The sequence below is a fragment of the Temnothorax longispinosus genome, chromosome 6 (assembly GCF_030848805.1).
Source record: "Temnothorax longispinosus isolate EJ_2023e chromosome 6, Tlon_JGU_v1, whole genome shotgun sequence".
Classification (NCBI taxonomy): domain Eukaryota; kingdom Metazoa; phylum Arthropoda; class Insecta; order Hymenoptera; family Formicidae; genus Temnothorax; species Temnothorax longispinosus.
In genome coordinates this window covers 23,690,598-23,715,189 of record NC_092363.1, presented here as the reverse complement: position 1 = coordinate 23,715,189, position 24,592 = coordinate 23,690,598, and the positions used below count along the sequence as shown (strand labels likewise).

Sequence of the window (24,592 nt, the reverse complement as noted above, 5' to 3'; positions counted from 1 at the left end):
TATTTTTTTTTCACATTAAAATATTCTTTTATTATCCACGTGTTAAAATTCTACCCAATAATAATTATATTATTAATTGAAAATGAAAATTATATTTCATCGATTCGATTCGAAATCATTCGATTCGCTTCGTTTCAAATAAAATTTTATCGATTCGATTTAAATTCAAAAGAGGAAATAAAACTCGATTCGATTCGATTCGATTCGACATAAAAAATTTTTGATTCACACATCTCTAACCAACACACATCTTAGAATATAAGGAGAGAGATACGAATAATATATTATAATATATTATTAAGCTACACCAGGATCAAGTCCTGACCATAAATTGGTGTTTTTCTTTAATTAATTGTAATTAATTTATCTTAATGTAAAGCAAATCATATGTTCAATAGTTAGAGCATCCAAGTCCCTCTTTTTAAATTAGAAACATCGCAGAAGAACGTTATTCGCCTGAATTCTCATCTTTATTAGTTACATAGTTACAGTCTTTGTAACATGTATGTACGCGGCCAGTGATATTTGACTCTGACGAGAAGCAAACTTCTGGGTAATAAGACATGGTAGCATCGTTTCACAGTGTTTCTTTGGAAAGTATGTGACTCGCGGACGGTTCGCTTGAAATAGATCGAGGGCGATGGGGCAAACGTAATATAGCGAATGCTGCGAATGCATTTGCACTTTACGACTCGACTTGATTCGATTCGCGGTCTCTCTCGCATCTCATGAAACATCGTGAGTCTTCAGACAGCCAATATATCTAAGAACGTCTCGAGAAATCTTTGAGTATTCTCCGGCTGATAAGCGGAGAACTTATTTCGCGAAAGATTTAAGCAAGCGCGGCGTCTAACGAGCTTAAGTCGTCCATCTATGAAGATGTTACCTCTTCCAATCGTGTAATATTCCGACGAAATGTCTCGGAATGTATTTCTGCTTGCTTCGGAAAAAGATTCGAGAGATTCATTCGAGAGACTCTTAGAAGACGAGCGTTCGAATTTGAACCGACGAAAAGTTTATAGATACGGGGCGCAATAAACGTGTTTTTATTCGAATAAAAGTGTTATTTCGAGAAAACTATCTACATCTAGTTAAGAAACAAGATCGATTTCAATTACTTAGTTAGATAAAGATATTTTTCTATCGTTTGAAGTGATACGCGCGCGGAGATTTCTTCGGAGAATCGACTTCATATAATAGGAGAATGCGTCCTCGTGCTATATCGATTGCCATCACTCTTGGAATATTATGTGTACAGCGAGTACCGCTATTAAATTAACTTTTCCGATCGCGTGGGAAGATCGGTGCTACTTTAGAATACATTCTCCGGGCGCATGACTTCAATATGTCGGTCAATTTGAAGAAATTTCCCGAGATAAAATTACTGTCGCGTATGGAAGATCAAAGGAGATTTCGTGGAGTAGTGTCATAATGTAGTTAACGTATGCAATATCTTACCAAGATGAAAATGGGTTCGCATGCGCGAAGCGCGCGGTAAAAATTCGCGGTGATTCTCCTCGTAAATGCCATGATTTTATATTCTTCGCGTGCCTTTGGGTATGAAAATAAAATTATCGCGCTATTTAATGTTAAAAATGATAATCGGAAGTTTCTACTGAAAAAATCATTTGCAAGAAAACTAATGTAGTTTTTTTAATCTTGAAAGTTATATAGTAATATTATTAAAATATGGAAATTAAATTTAAGTTAATATTGTATCAAATTTTGCTATTTGTTTGTTTTTTTCGAAGTTTGGTTTGCAAATAGCCTATTTATTTTTTATCCGTTCGTTTCCTGTAGCACGCCGTAATCAAAATTGGCGTGCAATGGACTGGTACGGAATTCTCAAGCGCATAATCAGAGCGTGAGTTTTAATCTGTTCCAGATTAAATCCAAACAGCGCGGATACAGAATCTATTCCCATGACGCAGCGACAGGGCGGAAACGAACGCAAACGCCGGAACGAGAAAGACGAAGAATCACGGACCATGAAGCAGGTCTGATTGTAATTTAATTAATCTTTCCTTGGGAACAATAAAGCTTCGACATTTTGAGAAGCGAATAGATATAAATTTACAAAATTATTTCGGAATTTTCAGTACTTAACACTCCTGAATGATCATTTAGCTCACTTATAAAGCAATTTTTTGCTATTTTTCTAATTACAAATATTGTGAAGTTTATTCTGAACGAATCGTTGTGAGAATGTATTGGATTACTTAAAAAATAACATTTTAATTTTAGAACGAACGTGTTTAATAAAATTGTAGACGCTTGTAGAGACTGTAAATTGCAGTTGAGATTACGTCAGTAAAGTTGAAAATACATCCCGAGCTTTACTCGAAATAAAGCCGCCCACGTTGTTCAGTAAACTCGAGCCATATCTAGTATATTAGGACGTCCCATACATTGTGGTCTTCATAAATGTTAGAAAACGGCTCTAACTGTTCCGAATGGTCGCCAACAGGTGGTGAAGATGCTAGTAGCGGTCGTGGTGCTGTTCACCATTTGTTGGACGCCGTTACTCGTGGACAATGTGCTGACCGCTTACGAATATCTGCCGCGCGTCAAGAGTGGAATGCACAAGCATCTCAACACCGCGTTCCAGCTGATGGCCTATTTTAACAGGTACGCCTCGTATTCGACTTGGGGATTAAGCTCCGGGGAGTCGTCAATTTAAAACTTGACCTCACGCGCCTCTCATCTTTACATGATCACCGTTGCGAAGGTTATCGCCTCCGGGGAGTCGTACGCGGGGTCGCGTTACAAGTAGAAAAACCAGCTTGCTGGCCAGTCGGCGAGTTTTGCTCCGCCGGATAGATCGCACGGAATCTGTACACGGTTGCATCGTAAATTCTAAAGGAAAAGGCATGAATTTCAAGCATCGATTTGTTTCTTGATTCACATTTAAACGGGCAAATTGTATAGCCGCATTAATTTTCATTTATCGATTATATAAGGTGTTTTCTAAGTAAGTACAAAAAATTGAAGGGAATATTCCGTGGCTTATTTTAGGAAGAAAAGGTCCTGTAAACATATGCCTTAAACTGCTTTGTTTTTAAAATATAAAATTACCCATACGTCCCTGATGGATCTAAAAATGTTTTATTAGTACTGGAAAATGATTCTTAACATGAACGCATACCAAATTTGATTAAAATATCTATAAACGTTTTCTAGATTTTCGAAATTTTCATTTTTTTTTCACCACTTTGACACTCTGTATTTTGAAAACAAAGCAGTTTAGGGCATATATTTATAGAATTCTTTTCTTCTTAAAATAAGCCAGGGAATATCTCCTTCAATTTTTTGTACTTATTTAGGAAACACCCTGTATGTATATTTATCTATATGTACACTGAGAAAAAAATGTTCTGCATTTTAATAAATACATATTAGTTTGCATATAATTGTGACTTTTTAACTAAAATAAAGAAAAATTGCTTTTTTATTAGTATATATGTAATCTACTGAGAAAAATATATACTAATAAAAAGGAAAATTTTCTTTAGTTTAATAAATGGAGTCACAGTTGTATGCAAACTAATATTTACTAAAATGCAGAAAATTTTTTTCTTAGTGTATATATTTCTTACTTTATATAGTTTTGTTTTTTCCCTTTTTCATGTTTGAGATAGAAATGTGCAGTATTATTTAGAAATTAAAAGTCTGTAAAAATTGAAAGTTGAAAGTGGTTTTATTTATATTTGTTACGAATTGAGCTCGATTAATATTCTAAAAGTAGGGATCTTTATGTTATTTTGTATTCTGTTAATTCTGTATTTTTCAGTGCTAGTTTAAAATATCACTAAACGAGAGTTTAGTAATACATCAATACATATATTGGTAAGAATTTTACGATTTTACATCAAAAATAACGAAACGGATACAGAAAATGGGAAACAGCTTCACAATTAATCAAATCTAGAGTCATATGCAGGCAGTATCATTTATCAATTCGCAAAGTGGAGTTGTCGAGTATAACACCCGCAAAGTTAGAAACCTTGCTATTCTAGATATGCACTTGCTATATTCCATATTCATAACTTTTCTACTACCACTATTGAATTGTTCGTTATGTGCACAATCGCATTCCTCGAGATAAAATTAATTGGCGTTATTGTAACACTTTGTAACGAACGGGTGCGCGACGCACATTTATAATTCTGCGAAAATATTCGCAGAATTATAAAGATACTGATATCAAAGCTAGACGTTAATTTCGCAGAATCGCAGGAAAGAGAAATTAAACTGTAGAATTGGTATTTGATTTTTTCGGTGAATAAGTATAATTTGTAGCAACAAAGTATAATTTGTAGCTGCGAAGTTTGTTCGCGGTTTGCATGCAGTAAAGCATTGTTTATAACTGTATACATACATATACCACAATGTATATCGTGTTAAATGCAAGCAAATTTCGCGCGGTCGCTCACGAATTATATTGATTTATCGGAAACATTAAACATGAAATTTACAATTGATGCATTTTATATACGTTTCATTATATATTGCGAGAATTATGTCACGCAGATGTTGTGTGATGTGTTTTCGCTATTGAAACGCGGATTTCGAAATCATCTCCGTATTGAATTGTGACGACGGCAACGCAAGGACACGTGCGGCATTATTTTCGCCGAATGCGCGTCGCTTTCCTCTTTCTCTTTCCCTCGGGATCGCTTGCTTTTTACGATATAGAATGATAACTTTAATAGCCACCTCTGTGAATACGCCGTGTGTCATTTTGATAACAACCTTTGATTAGCTTAACAAGTCGTGATGCTGCCAGGCAACAGCGTCGAATGCAATAGATAAATTGCATACTATTGAAGTGATTCGGGTCGTTGCGGGAAAACATTGCATTCTCCGCTTTGTGCAGTTTTGTTCATCGCCCTTTTACAACGAAATTTATATTAAATATTGCCTTTGCCTTTCTCTTGAAAAATTGATATTTCTTACCCGCGAGAGAGAAAGAGAGACTCGCTTTTTTCGAGTAATTCCATTTTACGCTTTTAATTTAATTTAATTTAATCTTTAGTTTCACACACACGTGAAATTTTTTCTGTTGCCTTTCCGGCGACTTCTTTGAGAAACTGTTTCTTTGATAAATATAGTGTGAAATTCTTAGCAACGAAAATTCTTTAAAATACATCGCTTTTTTTAAAAGAACTTATAGCATTAAAGAATTATATTTTGAAAGTGTAAATTAATTTACACAGCTTTGTTATATCTTTTTAACTAATATATTTTAAATTGAGTTTACTTTAATAGATGTTAATTTGGAATTTAATTACTGAGGTCGTTAATAATACTTAATTAAAAGTTATATTTTGTCATATGTAATTAAAATTGCAGATAGCTTTTAATTAAATCGTCGTTAAGGAAGGAATGTTCAATTGGGTAGACTAAGTGAAATGTCCAAATATCCAAGTTAAGTAAATGCGAGTCAAAAGCTTTTTTTCTCATTATATAAACATACAATAATTTTAAATTAAAACGATTTATCTTGAATATAATGCTCTTTGCTGCAAGTTTGACAAGTATTTTATCCTATTTAATTCTACGAATTCTATTAGAGTACTTCTATTAAATTTTGCATATTTTTTTATGAGAGATGTTTTTTCCTTTGTAATAATTCTTTCAATATTAAATATTAGAAATTTCTGAGAGTAGGATAGTATGACGATACGAAATTGATTATAGAAAAGCTTTTAACAGTCGAGAAATTAAGTTGTTAATTGGTGCGTAAATAAGGTACACCGTTGAAAACAGAAGTCCTGTGTGTTAAAAAAAGTCCTTTTTAAAATTTTTGTGTAAAATAATCAACACATACGTGTGTAGATTTAACATATGCCTGCTATGTTAATTGAATTTTACAAATTCAAAATGTAAAATAATTAAAATAACTTAAAAAATATGTTAAAGTAACACAATTTGAACGTATTTATTAAATATGTTAAAATTTACAGAAAAAGAATGTTGATTTTACTCTATAAAAGAAGTAGGAATAAAAATTTACAGAAATAGAGTGTTGATTTTATCTTACAATCTCAACTTCAACATAAAAGTTATGTTAATTGTACACATAATTAACTTCAAATTACGATCAGAATTACATTTCCTTTCTGTTGAAATATTTTAACATAATATCAGTGTTACCACTTAACACATCCATATTATGTTAAATTAACACAAAAATTTGAGTGAACCGTTTTGGACATGTGATTTATGTTATATTTAACACAAATTTTCTAACAGTGTATGTTAAAATGCAAGTAAATTATATAAAGGAATAACACAAGTTTAATCTTTTTTATTTTTATGCAAAATATATATAAATTAAGAACAACGATTTGTTACTATCTAACTTATATTTCGTATTTTTTCATATATCGCTTTTACTATCAAAACTTTTTTTTTTCAAAAAATACCAGTTTTATATTAAATTATTTCTATATTTAAGACAACACACCTAGAAATTATTTGCAAAATTTATTCAATTAATAAACATATGCATGATATTTCTTTTTATATAAAAGGTCTTCTTGAGATTTTCTCCTAAGAATCCATTTTTACGGAAGTGCCCTATCATTCTCGGTTTGGTTATAACTGTTAGAAGTTTGGCGAAGTGTATACCATCTCACAAATTTTAAAGTAGGTTCTAACTTTTCTTCATTGAACCGGAGGAAAACCTCCGGTGACAGAGAGTTTGGCTGGACTTTGGCAAGTTTCCCCAAGTTTGAGTTGCCTTCGGCATTGGTTTTATAGATGCAGACAGGCATGCTCGTGTGTGCATCTGTGTGGGACAGTCTGGGAAGTCCATAATAACAGGGGGTGTAATAAGTTCAATACAAGTGGTTAAGCTTCTTAATAGTTATAAATAAATTTTGCTTCTATTTAATGCAAATCTCGAAACGCTGGTCTCTCTCATCCTAAAATCCGGCTCAATCTTCTTCCTTCGCCGCAAATGTCTAAAGTTTCACCAATCCTTACACTAATCCCGAGAAACGTGAATTTAACAGACGAATACGTGAGACTTGCCCATTTGATAATAAGCTTCTTGCTTATATTAGATATAATTCTAACATTGCTATCATCTAATTATTATACTAAATTGTTACTTGATTTTGTCTTCGAGTAAAAGGAAATATAGATTTGATAATTGAGCTAAATTAAATATAAATAATATTGTGGGGAGAAAGATGATAATTTACTTTTTGTTATTTACTCATTATTTATCTGCAAAATTAAATTGTGAATTTATCGGCGCACTTTAGAATAAAGAGAATAATTCAATGTGAATAGTTCTTTTCGATTATTTTTATTATTAGTTAACATTTTTTATTATTTATGATATTAATATACATGGCATTTATAATACTTGGCGCAATATCGGTTATAGCCTATATGATGTTTGCAGATAAGAGAAATTCAACGATAAAAATTAATTGAGCAGCAAAAATCAATCTTACTTAATCATGAAAATCAATATAACAAGTGATAGATCGGTGCACGTGTGGTTATAAAACTGAGCGCAGGATTCCAAGCGATTTGATCGCTTATAATTGGAAAGCTTTTGTAATCTCAACATTTCTACATTGGAATTTGCTTTAACTAATCTGTGTATATATTAAAATATATTTACGGTGATATCTCTGTGTGTAGATATAAATCGAAGATAATTAATAATTCCTTAGACATGTTTAATATGTTTTATACATTAATATAACGTTGTTGTAAAAAAACTAATTTTTTTTTTTCAATTGTACCTGACGTTTTTTCTCAAAATACGTGAATAAATTATTTAAATAATTTTTATATTGGGAAAAGCTACTATATAACACACTTATTGCTTTACTACTTTATATTATTGTAAATTTATTACTTTATATTATTTCATTTTCACTGATTTAATATTTTATATTCAATATGCAATAATCAATGTGCAACAATAATTTATTCTTTAACGGAGTGTTTGCTTCTGACGGAATTACGTTTATTATTTGACATCTGAACTAATAAGTACATAGTAGTGCAAATTACTTTGCTAGTGTCATCACTTCACTCCTTGGAGAGCGATTATTTTTTTTGTTGCGATTATTGCAATTATTGATTCTTAGCCACTTAACTTCTACGTCTGATTAACGATTCGTTTAACGTATAAATGGCTGTTTACCGAAGCGTAGTACTTCATTCGATTTAATCGTTCGATGTAGAAATCGAATTAATACAAGAAAGGAAATTATAATAAGTCATTATTGATATCATTTGTAGACAATAATAATTTTTTTGTAACTTATTATATTATACTTGAATTCAGATATATTCTCATTGTGTTTTACGTTTTCAAGAATTTTTTAATGTAAGTGTAATTTACTTACCAGTTTTGAATTGACATCGAGATGATGTCGAATAAAATAATACATAATACGAATGATTATTTCATATATTGTTTCGAGTGAGATAGAAAGCCGTGATATATCGATTTTTTAATAATAAGTACTTCAGAATTTATATGTTTGTGAAAGCCAAGTTCAGCTGTTATACTGAATTTCAGTAGTATACGTTTGGAGGATCCATTGCATCTTAATCAGTCACTCAATCAATTTGATTAACAATTGTCAAGATACACAGTGTCAAGATAAAGCCCTCAGGAGCTCACATTTGTGAGTACGGGACTGGCAACTCCGAGATATCCTAGCTACCCAATTCCTGGGATATATCTAAGTCATCCTACAGTCTCTCCTGGGGATATAAATATGCATGATAATAATATATATTTACTAATTAAACACATCACGCGATCCCGTGATGTGTATTTAATTAGTAAATATGTATCATTATCATATATAATAAATATAAAACAAAATATTAATATAATGAAAAAGAGAAAGAGAGAAAGAGCATCTTCCAGTTGTTCCTTTCTCACGGAACATCCGTCGTGCTTTTCCTTCCTATTTTCGCATCGAAAAAGTTGGCTGAATGCCGTCTGAGGTTGAATAACCAACAATAACCAACGAGATTTGCATGTGAAAGTTTCGGCTACCGGCTATTGAAATTGCATCGCTCATGTTCACGAATTCGAGATTTAAACCGCGGATTTCACTTCATGTTCCGATGCAACCGTGCGTGCACGCACGCGGCCACAGCTGTGGATTTACGGACGGTTACATAGACGCGCGCGACGAGGTTTGCGCATTTTAGCTGTTCGGCGAAAGCCCGCGCGGTCTACACTCTACAATCAGTCGTATGTCGGAGTCGGATGTCGGAACGTAGCCGATAGTCCCATGAAAAAAATTCGTTTCCAAAAAAGAAATTCTCTCATTGGACCATCGGCTACGTTCCGACATCCGACTCCGACATACGGCTGATTGTAGACCGTTAACGCGACTTTCGATCCGATCCGATCGCGTTTCCGACGGTCGGTCGGCGCCTTTAATCAAATACCGGCATTGCAGCTGTATAAACCCGATAGTTTACGGGTTTATGTCGAAGCACTTCAGGGAGAACTTCATGTCGGCTGCCTGCGGCGGGTGGTGGATTTGCTGCCCTAGGAGAGGCTACCGGGCATCTGTGACGAGGGACCCGAGTATCAGCCAGACCAGGACCACCAGCGTAAGGTATGTCGTGACCGTCGTGGCGTGAAGTTATATCAGAGTTTCTCGTTATATTAGAGTTCCTATAATAAGAGTTTGGACACTGTTATAGCTTTGTCTCACTCCCACTAACTTCTTTTCTTGGCTGAAGCATATGGCAACCAATGATAGTTTTGTCTCACTTCCACTTATAGCTTTATCTCATTCTCATTAACTTCTTTGCTGGAACATATGGTAGACCAAACAAAAATCGTCAACAAGATGTCCAAACTTTTCTCATAGGAACTCTATGTTATATCGTCTTGCAGCGCTCTCGCTGACACGTTGAGGATAACGAAAGACATCCGGAGGAAGTTGCGAGAACTGCGTCCCTATCGATCCTTCAAACGTATCTCCGGTTCCTTCATGTCACTTCATAAAATATACAGAGTGTAGAAAAAAATACCGGGACCCCGAAATATCTCGAAAAAATATGTTTTAGAAAAAAAATGTTTTAGACAAAAGTTGTAGAGTTTAAAAAGATCTATTTACTGACTTTATTAGTTTGACCTTAGGTGGCGTCGTTAAGTTGAATCCCCTATTTTTTATTGCATATTTTTGTAGCCCTTATCAAGACGTTTTCAAAACACTATAATAAAGCTCTCTTTGTTAAGAATTTCCTGATATTTTAAATTTTGTAAAAGTATTGAGGTAAAGTTATCGAAAAGCGAATACTTTACGAGGTAGGTATTTCAAATTTGATATATTTAAAATATTATAAAATTTAAAATATCTCAAGAAGTTCTGAACGAAAGAGAGCTTTACTATAGCGTTTTGAAAACGTCTCGACAAGGGCTACAAGAATATGCAATAAAAAATAAGAGGACCAATTTAAAAAATTCAAAGTGACCCTGACTTGATCTTAACGACGCTATTGAAGATCAAACTGATAAAGTTAGTAAATAGATCTTTTTAAACCTTACAACTTTTGTCTAAAACATTTTTTTCTAAAACTTAAATTATATTTTGCGAGATATTCTGGTATTTTTCGTGCACCCTGTATAGAGCTCAATTTTCTTCGCAGCATCAAGATATATTAGCTGTAATTTTCTTATATCTTCTAAAAATCCTCCTTACCCGGCGAATAGAAACAGTAATTTCTAATTTAACGCAGCGGAGTAATTACTTATTTTTGCTTGGAAACGCACGTAACGATTAATTAAAGCAGCAACGTGGAGGTTATCGAAAAATTAGAACTCGCAGAATGACTCGTGCGCATTTGAAGTAGTTTTATGCAATTTACGACGCGGCCGATAGAACGTGTTAATTTGAAGCACGATTGCATTTCTATTAAAACGAACTGCGAACTACTAATACTTGACAAATTATAACTCGGGCAATAAAATCTTTCAGTAAGAGTAACGAAAGTTGTCACGGTCCACGCGAGAGAAAAGCTTCGCTCGCACATAAACCGGTAGTTTTTACGATTGTTGAATCACGAGGGAAGAATTATGGACTATACTTTTTATTGCCGAAAACATTTTCCACTGAATGACAATTTCACGTCGGCTTTTATAAACTCAAGCGAAAAGATCCTATTTTTCGTCCCAAAAAACGTCCACTCAAATTAACGCGACGTCATAAAAAAGAAAGATGCGTCTTCTACCCGCTTTCCGTCGGCGCGCGCGGCGAGCCGACTCCGAGGCTGTTTGCCGCGCAATTTTGCAGCTTGAGAATTTTCAACGTTAACAGAAAGCCAAGATTCTCGCCAGCCAAAGTCCTCCGTTTCTGCATGCATGATTCAGGTGGATCCGAAACTCCTTCGGAGAGTCAAAGTCCCGAAACTCGAGCGACCCGCACGCCGTAGACCATCCGTGACACGCTTGCGAGATTCGCAAGTCCCCGGTAGGCGGGCCGTGCCCCCGGCAGCGAGAGACCCTTCGAAAGCCTATGTGCATGTGTGCGACGAATGTCCGGCTAGGGTAAGACGAATGGAGCACGATTCGATCGAGGTAAACTGATTCGGTCGGCCAACATTGCCGTTTTATCTCTCGCATTCTCGTTCACATTCGGCATGATTGCGGCGCGCCTGCTTCATTAATCTGTCGCACAAGAGACACGCATTACTCCGCATATCCAACTCCGCGGCAGATCGAAGGGGTTGAATTAAGCCCCTTTCAGCTTCACGGTGATACGTGGCGTCTTGGGAGTTTGGGGGAATCCGGCATAAAGCCACATGTGTATATTCGTATATTGCTCCGAAAAGAAACCTAATATGACATTCGCAAAGAAAATCTGATAGAATACGACATTGATTAAAGCTGTAGTTGAATGATAGAAGGCTAGATATCAAAAAAACTTTTTTTTAAGTCACAAAGATTAAAAAAATCGTAATTTTCAGTCTGTTTTCTATCTTTTTCGAGATAAATCGAATAATTAATAATTTAAATCCGAGATTGATACTTGAAAACACAAGATAACATCGATTCTTAGTGTTTGACTTAAGCAGTTTTAAACAAATATATTCATTAAACAAATTATCTATATGAAATGCTTGCGTATTGTAACTTATTGTGTCTTTAAATTATGTCATATCTTACGTCTTTAATTGTCTTGAAATAACTGCATGTGAGAGCTTCAGAATTAAACTTACCCCATTTTATAATTTATGTGGAGAGATCCTTTTAATTACAATATGAACATAAAGCCGATAATACATTTGTGAACTTATTTATACTTCTCAGTGCACAAACGATCAAGCATCCAACTTTATTAATCTTACCTACTCTAGTATCATCCACTTTGTGTATTTGTTTAGCACTCGATTTTATTAACACGGGAAAAACCGAAAAAGCATCAGTCCAATATTTTTTTATTTGATTTCTCCGATTTTTCATCGCGGTTCTATGATTGAAGAGATATCTATATATATTTGTGAATTCCGAACCACAATTCGCCAATTTAATGGCGACAACCAAATTGCTCTTTTTTTTTATATAGCAGCAAAAACAAATCTGCAGAAGTAATCTGAATGACGTGTCTTGATCTCGTTGTACGATAAAATCTATTGATTATTGTCGTGCTGTATACGTGTCCGTAATCTATTTTCGAACGTTTGCCGCGAGTATGAAACTTTTATGAATGTATTGAAAAAAATACTGCACTTTTTAAATCTAAATAAATCAAACCTCAGTTTTTTGTGTATTCGGAAACAATATTCTGATAGCATAATAAATATCGAGAGATATAACGATTCAAGCGTAGAATGTCTTGTCAAAAATAGCGAGATAAAACAATACTTGTAATTTTTTTAATATCATACTTTTTGAAATTATAAATAGTTTGCAATAGATTTAATGGAGTTAAATTTAGGTAACAAAATATTTTTTTTTTAATCGAAGAGTGGACATGACTTAATTGAACTTTAATTCTTAAGATTTAAATTACTGAAATATGTAATCTCAAAAATTAGAAAATTGTAAAAAGATTTGCAATCCAAAAAGAGAAAAATATGCAACTTTTGATGATGTATTTTCTCTCTCGTTATGCTGTTATTAATTACAAATTACTTACTGTAAGAATAATATTTCAATTATTCCAAAATTTGATTAATAAAATTATTTGAGAATCGAAATTATTGAAGGTATTAATTGCTACAAATTAATTTTATGGTTTATAATAATTATATTGAACAAGAGCACATTGAATTATTCGCATATCAGACTTTTCGCTATAATTATCAGGAATGATTAATTATTACAAATATCTTCTCGTTAGATATTTGCAAATGTTGGTTTGTTCAATATTGTGTTTTATACCGAATAAGTAACATTTACTTCGCCAGTCAATAATTAACCCAATTAAGAATTTTTAATCGACTATACTGGCAATGATTAGAATCGTGGTAATGATTATAATCTTTATCGTGACAAATTTGTCACCGCGTTTCGACCAAGGATTCTGGTCATTCTAAAATTGATGTAATTTTATATAGATGTTTAATTATAATATAATTACATTGTGTTTTATATCTTCCAAGTGAAAATATACTTTCCGCGAGTGTATTGGATTTATGATTTATGAATATAAATATGGCTTATTTACATTTATCTTTTATGGTTCGGGGGACTCCGAAATTACATCATAAAATGTTATATTGTCGTAAAATGTTATATTGCTTAATATATGACTAGGATAGCGTTGTACATGTTTTCAAGTGTATTTTTCAAACGCTTTGTGATGATATTCATCTTTTTTAAGATTTTTGACACGTAATGTAAGTATCTCATAATCTCCCCGAGGAAAAATACGGGGATAGAAAGGATTTCAAGACGACGCAGATTCTACTTCACAGATTCTTTCAGGCTTAAGGCTGGTTTATGCAAACCGTAACCGTTGATTTAAGCAGTAAGCCCTAAGAAATTGACCAATCACAGTCGATTATTCTTCTCACATAGCTTCGTCTTCGACTGTGATGATGGTCAATTTCTTAAGGCTTACAGCTTAAATGACTTGAATAAACTATAGCATTTATTCATATCGGTGAGAGAAAGTTCCGCGATAGTTTGTAATCGCCTCGTATTTTATCACGTGTTTTATTGCAAGAAGAATCTAATCTATTTATTACATTATTATGAAAGTAATTTTGTTACAACGACGGGACTTGAAACTTATGAAGATACGTCCTGCTTAATTGCTCACAATAATTAAGTAGTATATGTATTTTTATATGAGTATATAAAACGATTCAATCTTGATTTTGGAAAATGGAAAATCTTAAAATATGTACATTGAAATAAACAGCTCGGCAAAGTGGATTAATTCAGAAATTAAATTAATTAATTTCGTTAAATAAATTAATTGGATTAAAATCGGCTTTTTAATCGATATATAAAATTTTATATATTTTTGCGGCTTTTTACTTCAGTCGTTAAAAAATCTTTCTTTATTGCATGATGTCAGAGGTTGAACGGAAGGTAAAAAGGAGATTGCCTCGGGGTAGGAGTTAATCTGCGACTCATTTGCTTTTCGAGCACGCTTTGTGTTGGGATAACTGCGCCGCGCTCTCTCAGTCAGCCAGATTTTCTCATTCAAATGTAATCCTCTGCCAAGACGTCTCGCGCGACTTACCCTTCCTCAAACTCCGCCAGATAATGAAATTCCATCGCCACGTGTCTCATTCCTTCTTTTTCTCTGTCTCTCTTTCTCTCTTCCTCGCTATCTTTCTCTTTATCCGCCGTCTTTTCGTTTGCTTCTAGATGGACCTGATTCTTTCTTCATCCCCGGACCAGGCCGTCGAGGGAAGTCTCCGTCAGATAGGAGACTCCCGACAGTATGACATGAATAAAGTCGGGAGAGGCCGCGATTACGGGATTTACAGAGGCGAAACACGCTGCCGCCGCCGGCACGATCTTTCGACCACCTATACGAACGGATAGCGGCTGTTTCGAGAAGATAGAATATTGCCGATAGAACGCAAGTAATAGAAGCTATCGTGAGTTGACAGCGGGTTAAGGCTATCCGCTGGGGGCTATCCCGGTGGTAGGTAACGTATAAGTTGCCGAACGGACTCATAATATATTTATCCACCCCTTGTCGCACACCTTGTAACGACAGCGTTATCACTCTCACTCGTCCTTCACTCTCGTGGGCGAGATAATTGGACAGGTTGAGTAATTGGACATTCGGACAATTGGGTGTTTAACGTACGGTTAAAGCCGCGCTAGGTGGGCGGATAAGGGTCAAGCGAGTGGGCAACCGCCGACACATCCACGGTTGCCATATACCTATACAGTGTAATAAAACTCGAGACTGGGCAGTGCACATTTAGCCGCGTATTTGATTCTTATCCAGTATTGGCTAAACATTGTTTTCATGTTAACCAAAGAAAATGTAGAATCTGATGGCTATTTGTCGATAAATATCGCATCATGCGCATGGCACACGGAGCAAAGTGTCCCAATTTCGAAGAGAAATCGCTTCGACAAACGCTCCGCAAGTGTTTCAATTTTGTTAAAGACGTATTTTTTAAGTTTTGAACATGTTTTAAACAAATACAAAAGAAACATGTTTAAAATATATTTAAAACATGTTTTAAACATGTTTTTAAACATATACACTTGATTTTCATTATTATTTAACGCTTCAAAGAATTTGTAGCATCAAACAAACTCTAATTTATGTAATCTACTAGACACTATACAAATGCTTTGAAGTGCCAGATAGGCTAATCAGATTGGTCTGTTTGATATTTCAAAGTATTTTTAACTAGAGAGAACAGACTTCTGGGAGTCGATTATGTATCGTGAAAAAAGATGAAAATTACAAAAGTGAACAGTAGATTTACTAGATTTTGATATGACCCATAAAATCATAGATATTCTAGTGAACTTCTTCACTTTTGCAATTTTCACCTTGTTTCAACATACATAATCGACCCCCTGCATAATGCATAATGCATGACAAATAAGGAAATGAACCATGCAGTCGGAGTACTTAATTTCCATTCTGAGGATAGGATTCTGTTTGGTTCATGTCCTTATGCGTTATGCATTATGTGTTATGTACGAGTATAGAAATCTGTGCTCCCCACTTTTGTGTCAAGCAAATTCTACTTCGTAAATATTGTTCTTATTGTCTTAAGATTGTCTTAAATATAATTACCTGATCTTAAATATAAAACCCGACTATAGCCGGTATTCATAGTCCGATTTTATATTTAAGATTGTCTTAAATACTACTATTGTCTTAACTACTATCTCGAGATGCTATACGGTCATTTCATTAATCTGGATGGAATCTTAAGACTGCCTTTGAGACCAGACTTAAGACGATCTAATGTGCAAGAATATATTATATGTAAGAAATAAATGTTTTGTCAAAAGATCAACATGTTTAAAACATGTTTAACTTTTGTTTTAAACAAAACGTTTAAAACATAACAATCCTACAGTAGAAGTTGATTTATTTTCGAGTATAATGACATTATTTTAGTCTAAATAATCTACTTCTTTAAAAAATAGGTCTTTACACAACTTCATACATATAACGTTCTAGAATCCAATTTAATTTAAACAGTGGAAAGTATGTGGAAAAGAAATAATTGAAAGAATAAAAATCCTATTTTAGATAATTTTTAGATAAGATAATTTGATTTTTCATCTAACAATAAGATGAAGAATATACTTTGTATTTTTTTCATCTAGCTAAGATAAATATGATTCCACTTCATCTGGATGATTATCTAGATAATTTTATCTAAGATACTGGCAAACATTGCGCAGACGATAAACAATTCGATAAACAAAGCGAAGGAAACATTTGCGAAATATTTGCGTTGGCGAGTATTTCTTACAGCGATATTCTGCGGTATGGACGTAATAAATGAAGCTACCAGATATTCAGATGTCATATTTGTATATTCGTATATGTATGTAATCTTTTCGATGTCACAAACAATTAATCCTAAGGCCACGGCGATAACGTAAAACTTATTATTAGAGAAAATAAGTAGCATATCATTTGAAACTCCGAACTACGTGCTGGAATGTAATCTCATTATAATTGTAGCTAGATTAATTAGCTTATACCGGCAGGTCGATGCTGGGAGCAAAACTTTAGATGAGTAATCTCGGTTTGTTACTCAGAAGAATATTGCATTTTCTATTTTTTCGTGCTCTCACACTTCTCGATCTAATTAAAATGTTAAGGAGGTTCAGGTGCTAAAAAAAATGCAGCCAGCTTCATGAAATTTTAATATATTGTTTTGGAATGCAAAATAGAATTATGTAAATTTTTCATAGTCACGTTTTGAAAAAAATCGACTCCAAAAATTGTACTTTTTAGCATAGGTTCTTATGGGAAATGACATACTGCTCACCTTCAGAATGAAATAATGCAAGAAAAAAATGCAAATGATAAGGAAAGAAAAATATGCACATGTAACTTAATAATTTACAAATAAATAACTGAAAGAAAGGGGTAGGTTATCGCACATTTCGTAGAAAAATTAATTATTAAAGCATAAATTGTTTGATTTTTCGTCTGCTAGAAATGAACGCAAGCAAATAATGACAACAGCGCAAACGAGTATAATAGAGGTTGTGCGGTGGGGCATTTGAATAGAAGTTGCGATGTGTTTGATAATATAAAAAGTTTTTGATAAATTGTGCATGTTATTAAAAGTCCTGTTATTTTCAGTCCTGATTTCCATACACTTGTATTTTTTTATTCACAAACTTTCCTTTCCATCTGTATTGTTTATTAGTCATTTTTAAGGTTAACGCTTGATAGAAGCAGCAGCACGCATTGGATCCCCGCGTCCCACTACTCCCCCCGATGAAGCACCCGAACCTCCTTAAATATTAGGCTATGATCCTATCTTTTTATTATTATTAAGAATATATCTATTATTATCTATTACTATTAATAGAGTAATATATTCTATTGATAAAACAATAATATAATAATTACAGGCTAGTGTATTAAAAGACTTTTTAAATGTACAACTATAATAAGCAAGAGGCTCGTCTGGCGGCAAACGCAGAGGCGGGCTTTCGATAAGTAAGTCACTTCGTTTAAAAAAACTGGGGAAACCAAGTCGCTAATCAATGTATAGAAGATATGTAAATAAGTAAATGAATATTACTTAAACACTTTAGGTTTGACGAACGTGACATCACGCGATTAATGATTCTGTGTTTATCAGTGAAGATAACGCTAAGTGCCATAAGAATAATGTAAAAGTTTTGAAATATGCAGAAAAAAATATATATATTAACGAAAGATATCAAATGTGCAACTAGTCTACGACATTTATAGTATATATATACTATTGTATGGTGTAAAATTATATAAAATTATAGGATTACACACATTTGCGCTGGATATGTAATAGTTTTCGCCATGGCGTCAATGTGTTTAGACGAAAGGATGAGAATCACAAATCCATTATTAAGATAGGTGCCGGTAAGAGAGCTTTGAAATAATAATATTACGTATAAAAGTAAAACTTTTGGGCATTACAATTTTTTCGATATTTTTCAAAGGGTCAATTGCAGTACCATAATTTAAAATTTTTATTATACCATCATCCTCTTTTCGTTATATACTTATATGTAGCGAAAATTCTCTTTCTAACGAATCGTTTAACAGACTGAAACGACGCAGAGATAATTTAATTGTCGGAATCAACGAAAAAGAACGGTATTAAATGGCAACTTCATGCTTTAGGATTATTAAGGTACTTGCTGTATTTGATGTATTATAATTATATTAATAACGATAATAATGACCAGTCTATCGATGACGAACCACAATGAAATGTATGTAAAGCTATATACTTTAGCATCAACTTTCATCTGCCAAGAATCGTAATTACTCACAAGATTAAAAATATTTTTTAATATAAATTGAGGAGGTCCAAAGCAAAAGTTCAATTTATAATTAGTATTATTTAACCCTCGGAGAACACACAGGGTCAATTTGACCCTTACCTCGAGTTTCTACTACATTTCAAGAATACACACGTAAATTTGTAGCCAGGAATATTAAAAATAAAAAAAATAAAATTTTTTTCGTAAATTACGTTTTTTTCAAAAAAATAATTTATTTTTGAATTTTTTTAAATATGTAAATAATTTTAACGGCACTTTTTATTTATATCAATTGATTTAACAATGTTCCAAGTACATCTGGAAATTTTTTCAAGCTGATCGCACTCATCAATTTAAAATGGTAGACGATCAAAGTGTGTGAAGGGTCAGATTGACCCAGAGTGTTCTCCGTGAATGAAAAAATAGGTGTGTTCTCCGAGGGTTAATTACACATTATTAACGTAACTCTTTATTTAGTTGCGAAAAAATTTAATTCAAAACTTGAAAAAAATTCGAAAACCAATTTATCGCAATTTATTGTAATATAATTCTATTTTCCTAAAATGCATTGAGTAATTTATAATCTTATTATTTATTATTATTATTATATTATTATAATATAGGCCTTTAAAAATTTGACGTCTCCACTGATGACAATCATGATTCGTAGGAATTTGATTCATAAATTACGCACACTTTAAAACGAGATTTTAGATAAGTAACATTTTTCTGAAATAATTTTTCGCAGGCTTATAATATACCTCTTTTCTTCTTAATTGCGAACGGATTCTCCAAATGAAGTATAAAGAGAGAATATTTTTAAGCGTGATAGTCTTGGCGATGAAAGCTCGATCTTTGTATATAGCGATTGTGTGTATGTTGTATGTGTACAGTAATTAAATTAATTAACTCTATACAGCAAAGAGTTTTATATTTTCCACAGGAAGACGATGCATATACGTATCTTGACACGCAGGTTAATTTAACTTACGACTTTACGTAAATAACGAGTACAAACTGTATACAATCCGTACGATTAGACCACGATGTTGTAAACAGCTTTAAATGTTTAAATGCGTATACTAGTCAACCTTCTCCTAGCATGATGCTATTTAAATGACAGCGAGTATGAATAATTAAAAATAAATGATGCTGAACAATCGTTCCCGCATCTTTGTCCCGAGTTCACCTAAATTCATCCCGTATCCTCTCGTATCCCATTCGAGATAGATTTAGGATCTGATTTCAAATTCTTGCCATGCTCCTCGTAACGCGCATAGTTATCAGTTGTTGCGCATAGCGCTCCCAGTAACATGCACGTAGCTGTTAATTATGAAAATATTTAATAATGTGTCTCACGTGTCGAATAGTACAATGGGGATGCACGACCGATCGAGGATGTTGCTCCAAATATTCCGCGATCGCGTTTATAATTAATTAAGCTGGAATTCATTTATGTGCGCAATTTATCACGCGGTAACTCTATCGCATCTCTTGTTATCTGTGATGACGCAATCAAACAGACCAAGAGGGGGAGAGAGGGAAGATTTGCGTTATGATTATTCATGTTTCGTATCGTGTTTGCATGCTCCGCTCGCCGGTTATACCTAATTATGCCATACGCCGAAAAGCTGATGCCGCGGAGATTGGGGGAGAGAATACCTAAAGTGACACGTACACCCGGTCGTTTGTTACGATAATACACACGATATTCCGGAATAAAAGCAAACGCTAAGTATATATACAGTCCGTATAAATTATCGCGCGGGATTCCGTCGCAAAAAGCAAACGAACGGCGAGGCAGATGTCAAAAATAGCGACGCAAATGGCCGAGAACCGGTTGCGGCCCGAAACCGATACGCTGGACCGACGGAGAACCGGGATGGAGAACACGATTTCAACAGAGGGTAGAGAGGGAGAGAGAGATCACCCGTCGTTATTTGGGGCAACGTGGAAATCTCGCGTGACCATTGGTCACAGGAAGCTGTCTGAAATATGGTACGGCGACGTGACCGGAGCCAGAAAAAGTAAGTGCTGTAGCTAACTCGCGGGGAAAACGGAGTAAAATCGCGCAATCCTAATCATATCGTGTTGCAAGAAAGACATATTGGAACGTCCACTCGAGGGAAAACGACGACAGGAGGGATGGGAGAAAAAGAGGGAAGAAGGATGATTTTGCGAACGAGATAGTTGGCTTGTAATATGTAAGGGACACGCGTGCATGTATATACATATATATATATATATATATATATATATATATATATATATATACACACTGAGAAAAAAAATTTGTCAATCCCAAAAAATATTTAGTCCAATACGTTCAACTAAACATTAGTTGAATTAATTAATTCTTGATTAAAGAAATGAAATCAATTGTTGAAACAACTAATATTTAGTTAACTAACTAAAATGTTTAGTTGAACGTATCAAACTAAATATTTCTTGATATTAACAATTTTTTTTCTCAGTGTATATATATACATATAGTATATATACACACATACACAACATACATGTATGTATATATGAGTATAATAAACAATATAATAAACATCTCACCCAATTCGATTCAATTCGTATTTGAATATAGTTCGCGTGTCTCTACCCTCTGTTTATTTTAACTGTTTATTTATTAAATTTTCGAATGCGAATCATCTATAATAATATTTCAATTTTATAAAATTATATTTCCAGTTAAATAAGCAAAAGTACGGTCATGTTACTCATGTCAATAGGTGCATTCAGTATTACAACCGTTGAGCAGCTAAGTAGCAATTAAAAAGTTTATTTTTAATTTTTGACATGCCTTAATTGTGACTCTATCAAATTATAAGTAAAAGTTTGAATATGCGTAAAAAAGTAGTAAAGCTATAAGTATTGATAATAAAATAAACTAGATATATTATTTTATTTTAATATTTCTATGTATATGTAATTGGATAATAAATAATTGGATAATGTTATTGGATATTACATTATAGTATTTTAATAATTTATTTGTGATTTTTCGTCTAATTGTTTCAGTTATTACGACATTAAATAAAATATATTTTATTAGTTTTATATTAATTATTTAAATATTGTTTTTTTTTGTTTTAAGAGAATTTATATTATATAATCAAAATTATTTTTTTTATTAAAATATTATCTTATTATCTACATTTTAAAATTCAATCTAATTATATAATTATATTGTTAATAAAAAATTATATTTCAACGATTCGAATAAAATTTTATCGATTTGATTCAAATTCGAAAGAGGAAACGAAATTCGATTTGATTCAATTCGACATAAAAAATCCTTGATTCATATACCTTCAGGGATTTTCTTCGCTACAGCGAAGTACATATATATTTACACTTTTATTTATAAATACATTAATCTGAAAATGACAAATTTGACCAACAGTCAAAACGACAATACAATAATAACTTGTACTTTCTTAAAAATTTGTTATTATTTTACATCAAAGATCTACATCGCGATTAACTCTTTAAAACTTAAAAATGTGAACAAGTCGTGTGAGCAGTTTTAAAAACCTTCGCATTGGTTTTAATACAAAATTACAAGAATTACGACTATTTTTTTTAAACAGATAAATTTATGTACTTTTTTTTAGTTTTTAAGTAATCGAGTACTGTCTTTTTACATTAAAATATTGAAAAATTAATTATAAAAATTTCATGCGTATCAATTTATAATAAACTAAAGCGGTAATGAGATTGAAGGGGTTAATCCGCGTTACTTTATTATCAAAGATTAATTGCGTTCTCACCCCTGCGTGACGGACTCTGCGCGTGACATTCGATATTCGATGGGGGTATGGTCTCGCCACAAAGTGCGAAGCAAGTTGTACCGCAGCCGGAGATTGTTTGAAAGACTCGGCTATCGCGTCACCGAACGGTGGCCGGCAGTTACTATTGACCTGTCGGACAAATCTTGCCCGAGCATGGCGTGAAAACCCAAGAGAATCCGGCCGGTAGAAATCAATGTGGATTAAAATTAAATTCGACGGTAACGCGATAACGTACGTATCGAAAATCCATTTTGGATCAACAGATTGCATTACTTAGCGTTTACGTGTCTAGGCAAATTACTCGTGCTTTTGCATTAATTATTTGAATCGGGAAGATCAGCGCACTTTAAACGAAGTATATACTTTCCATTTTTGAGATATAATACGTATTCCTGCAATTATACTATTATATACATATATACATATATATATTTGCAATCCCAGGTAGTATATATCTACAGTGACGTCAAATGACTATTAATAATGTCTTAATGAAGTGCCTAACGTTAATTAAACATCTTTAGACATCATCCTGCTACTTAATTAGGATATCAAGTGATTTATTCATTTCGCATTTTATCTCTTGCGCTGATCTTGACGAGGGTAATCGTCAAATTCTCCAAGACTAATATAAGATTCGGAAAATTTAGAATATATTAAATTTACATAATAATACAACATACGTTGGATAAATAGAAATAGTAAATACTATTTATGATAATGGAAAAGTAATGATATTTTCTACTATTATAACAAGAGACTTTACGCTACGAGAAGTTGAGGTGAAAAGAGTTAGTACAGGATTTAAGGCTCCTGGGTAGTCACCGCGGCCATATTGGATTCTTACTATCGAGGCGAGAAAAACACCTAATTTTAAGTTGCGGTATTTTCCGAAATAAAAAGACATTTCAATAAAAAATCACGACAGATCGTTTCAGCACACTTCAAAAATTGACCGGATACTATCCTTTTCCCTCGACAATAAACAAACAGCCATAAAACGAAGCCTAAACATACGGAAAACAAGCCGTTTGACGACTATCGAAAGGAGTGGTGAATGTTCTTTCCGCATATATATTTCTTGCAAATCTTACCATACGGTCAATTTTACGAGTTTCACGAATACGTTAAACGTTAGAGCACAAGTACAGAGCGAATAATAAAGAAATATACCGCAACTTAAAATAAGGTTGTCAACATGTCACAAGACAGAATTCTCCATTGGAGAGAGTTCTTATTTCTGCCGCGACGGTACGGCGCTACCGTCAACGCAGAGTTCTCGGCTCAGGGACCAGGAGCCTTAAGCTTTGTCTCCGAGATTTATTTCTTCAATTGTTTCTCCTAATTTGGAATTTGAATTGACGAGAAACATCAGATAAGAATGCAAGAATATATTGCTAGCCATAAGCTTAATGCGTTTTTCTTGTTTCGAACTCAATTGATGAAACTTTATTTTCTCGTTGGACTCGGAGAACTTTGTCTCACTTGAACAACTTTTGCCAAAATAGAATTTTAGCTGCGTAAAATTTATGATGCTGCTTCCTATAATTTTTTTTTCTTAATGCTTTGTGTTTGAATAAAAATGCAAAGATACGACGCAACGATTTATAATTAAAACTGAGAAATATTATTATTTAAATTTTGAATCCATGCATTTGTAAAATTTGTATTTACATTTCTCACAGAAGGATAATAAAATGATGAAAGTTCTGATGTTATTCAAGAAAGTTGCAAAATTAATTCGTTTAATCTAACAGTTCAATCAGTTAAATAAATTTAGTTAAGATGCAATTGTCGTCAACGCGTGAGAACATTAAGTGGGGAATAGACTAATCTCAGCTGG

The 24,592-nt window shown here is 33.3% G+C and overlaps 1 protein-coding gene across 1 annotated transcript in view; it reads left to right on the top strand.

Annotated features, from left to right (window-relative positions):
- The window catches only part of LOC139815459 (pyroglutamylated RF-amide peptide receptor), a gene marked incomplete at its 5' end in the record, with an annotated part of 113,707 nt that extends 93,599 nt beyond the window's left edge, over positions 1–20,108 (top strand). Inside the window, 4 exons of the mRNA XM_071782388.1 lie at positions 1,886–1,997; positions 2,468–2,628; positions 9,456–9,617; positions 14,831–20,108. Of these exons, the coding sequence (XP_071638489.1) occupies positions 1,886–1,997; positions 2,468–2,628; positions 9,456–9,617; positions 14,831–14,840 (445 nt within the window). The remainder of the gene's footprint in view (positions 1–1,885; positions 1,998–2,467; positions 2,629–9,455; positions 9,618–14,830) is intronic.
- Between the last annotated feature and the right edge of the window lie 4,484 nt (positions 20,109–24,592).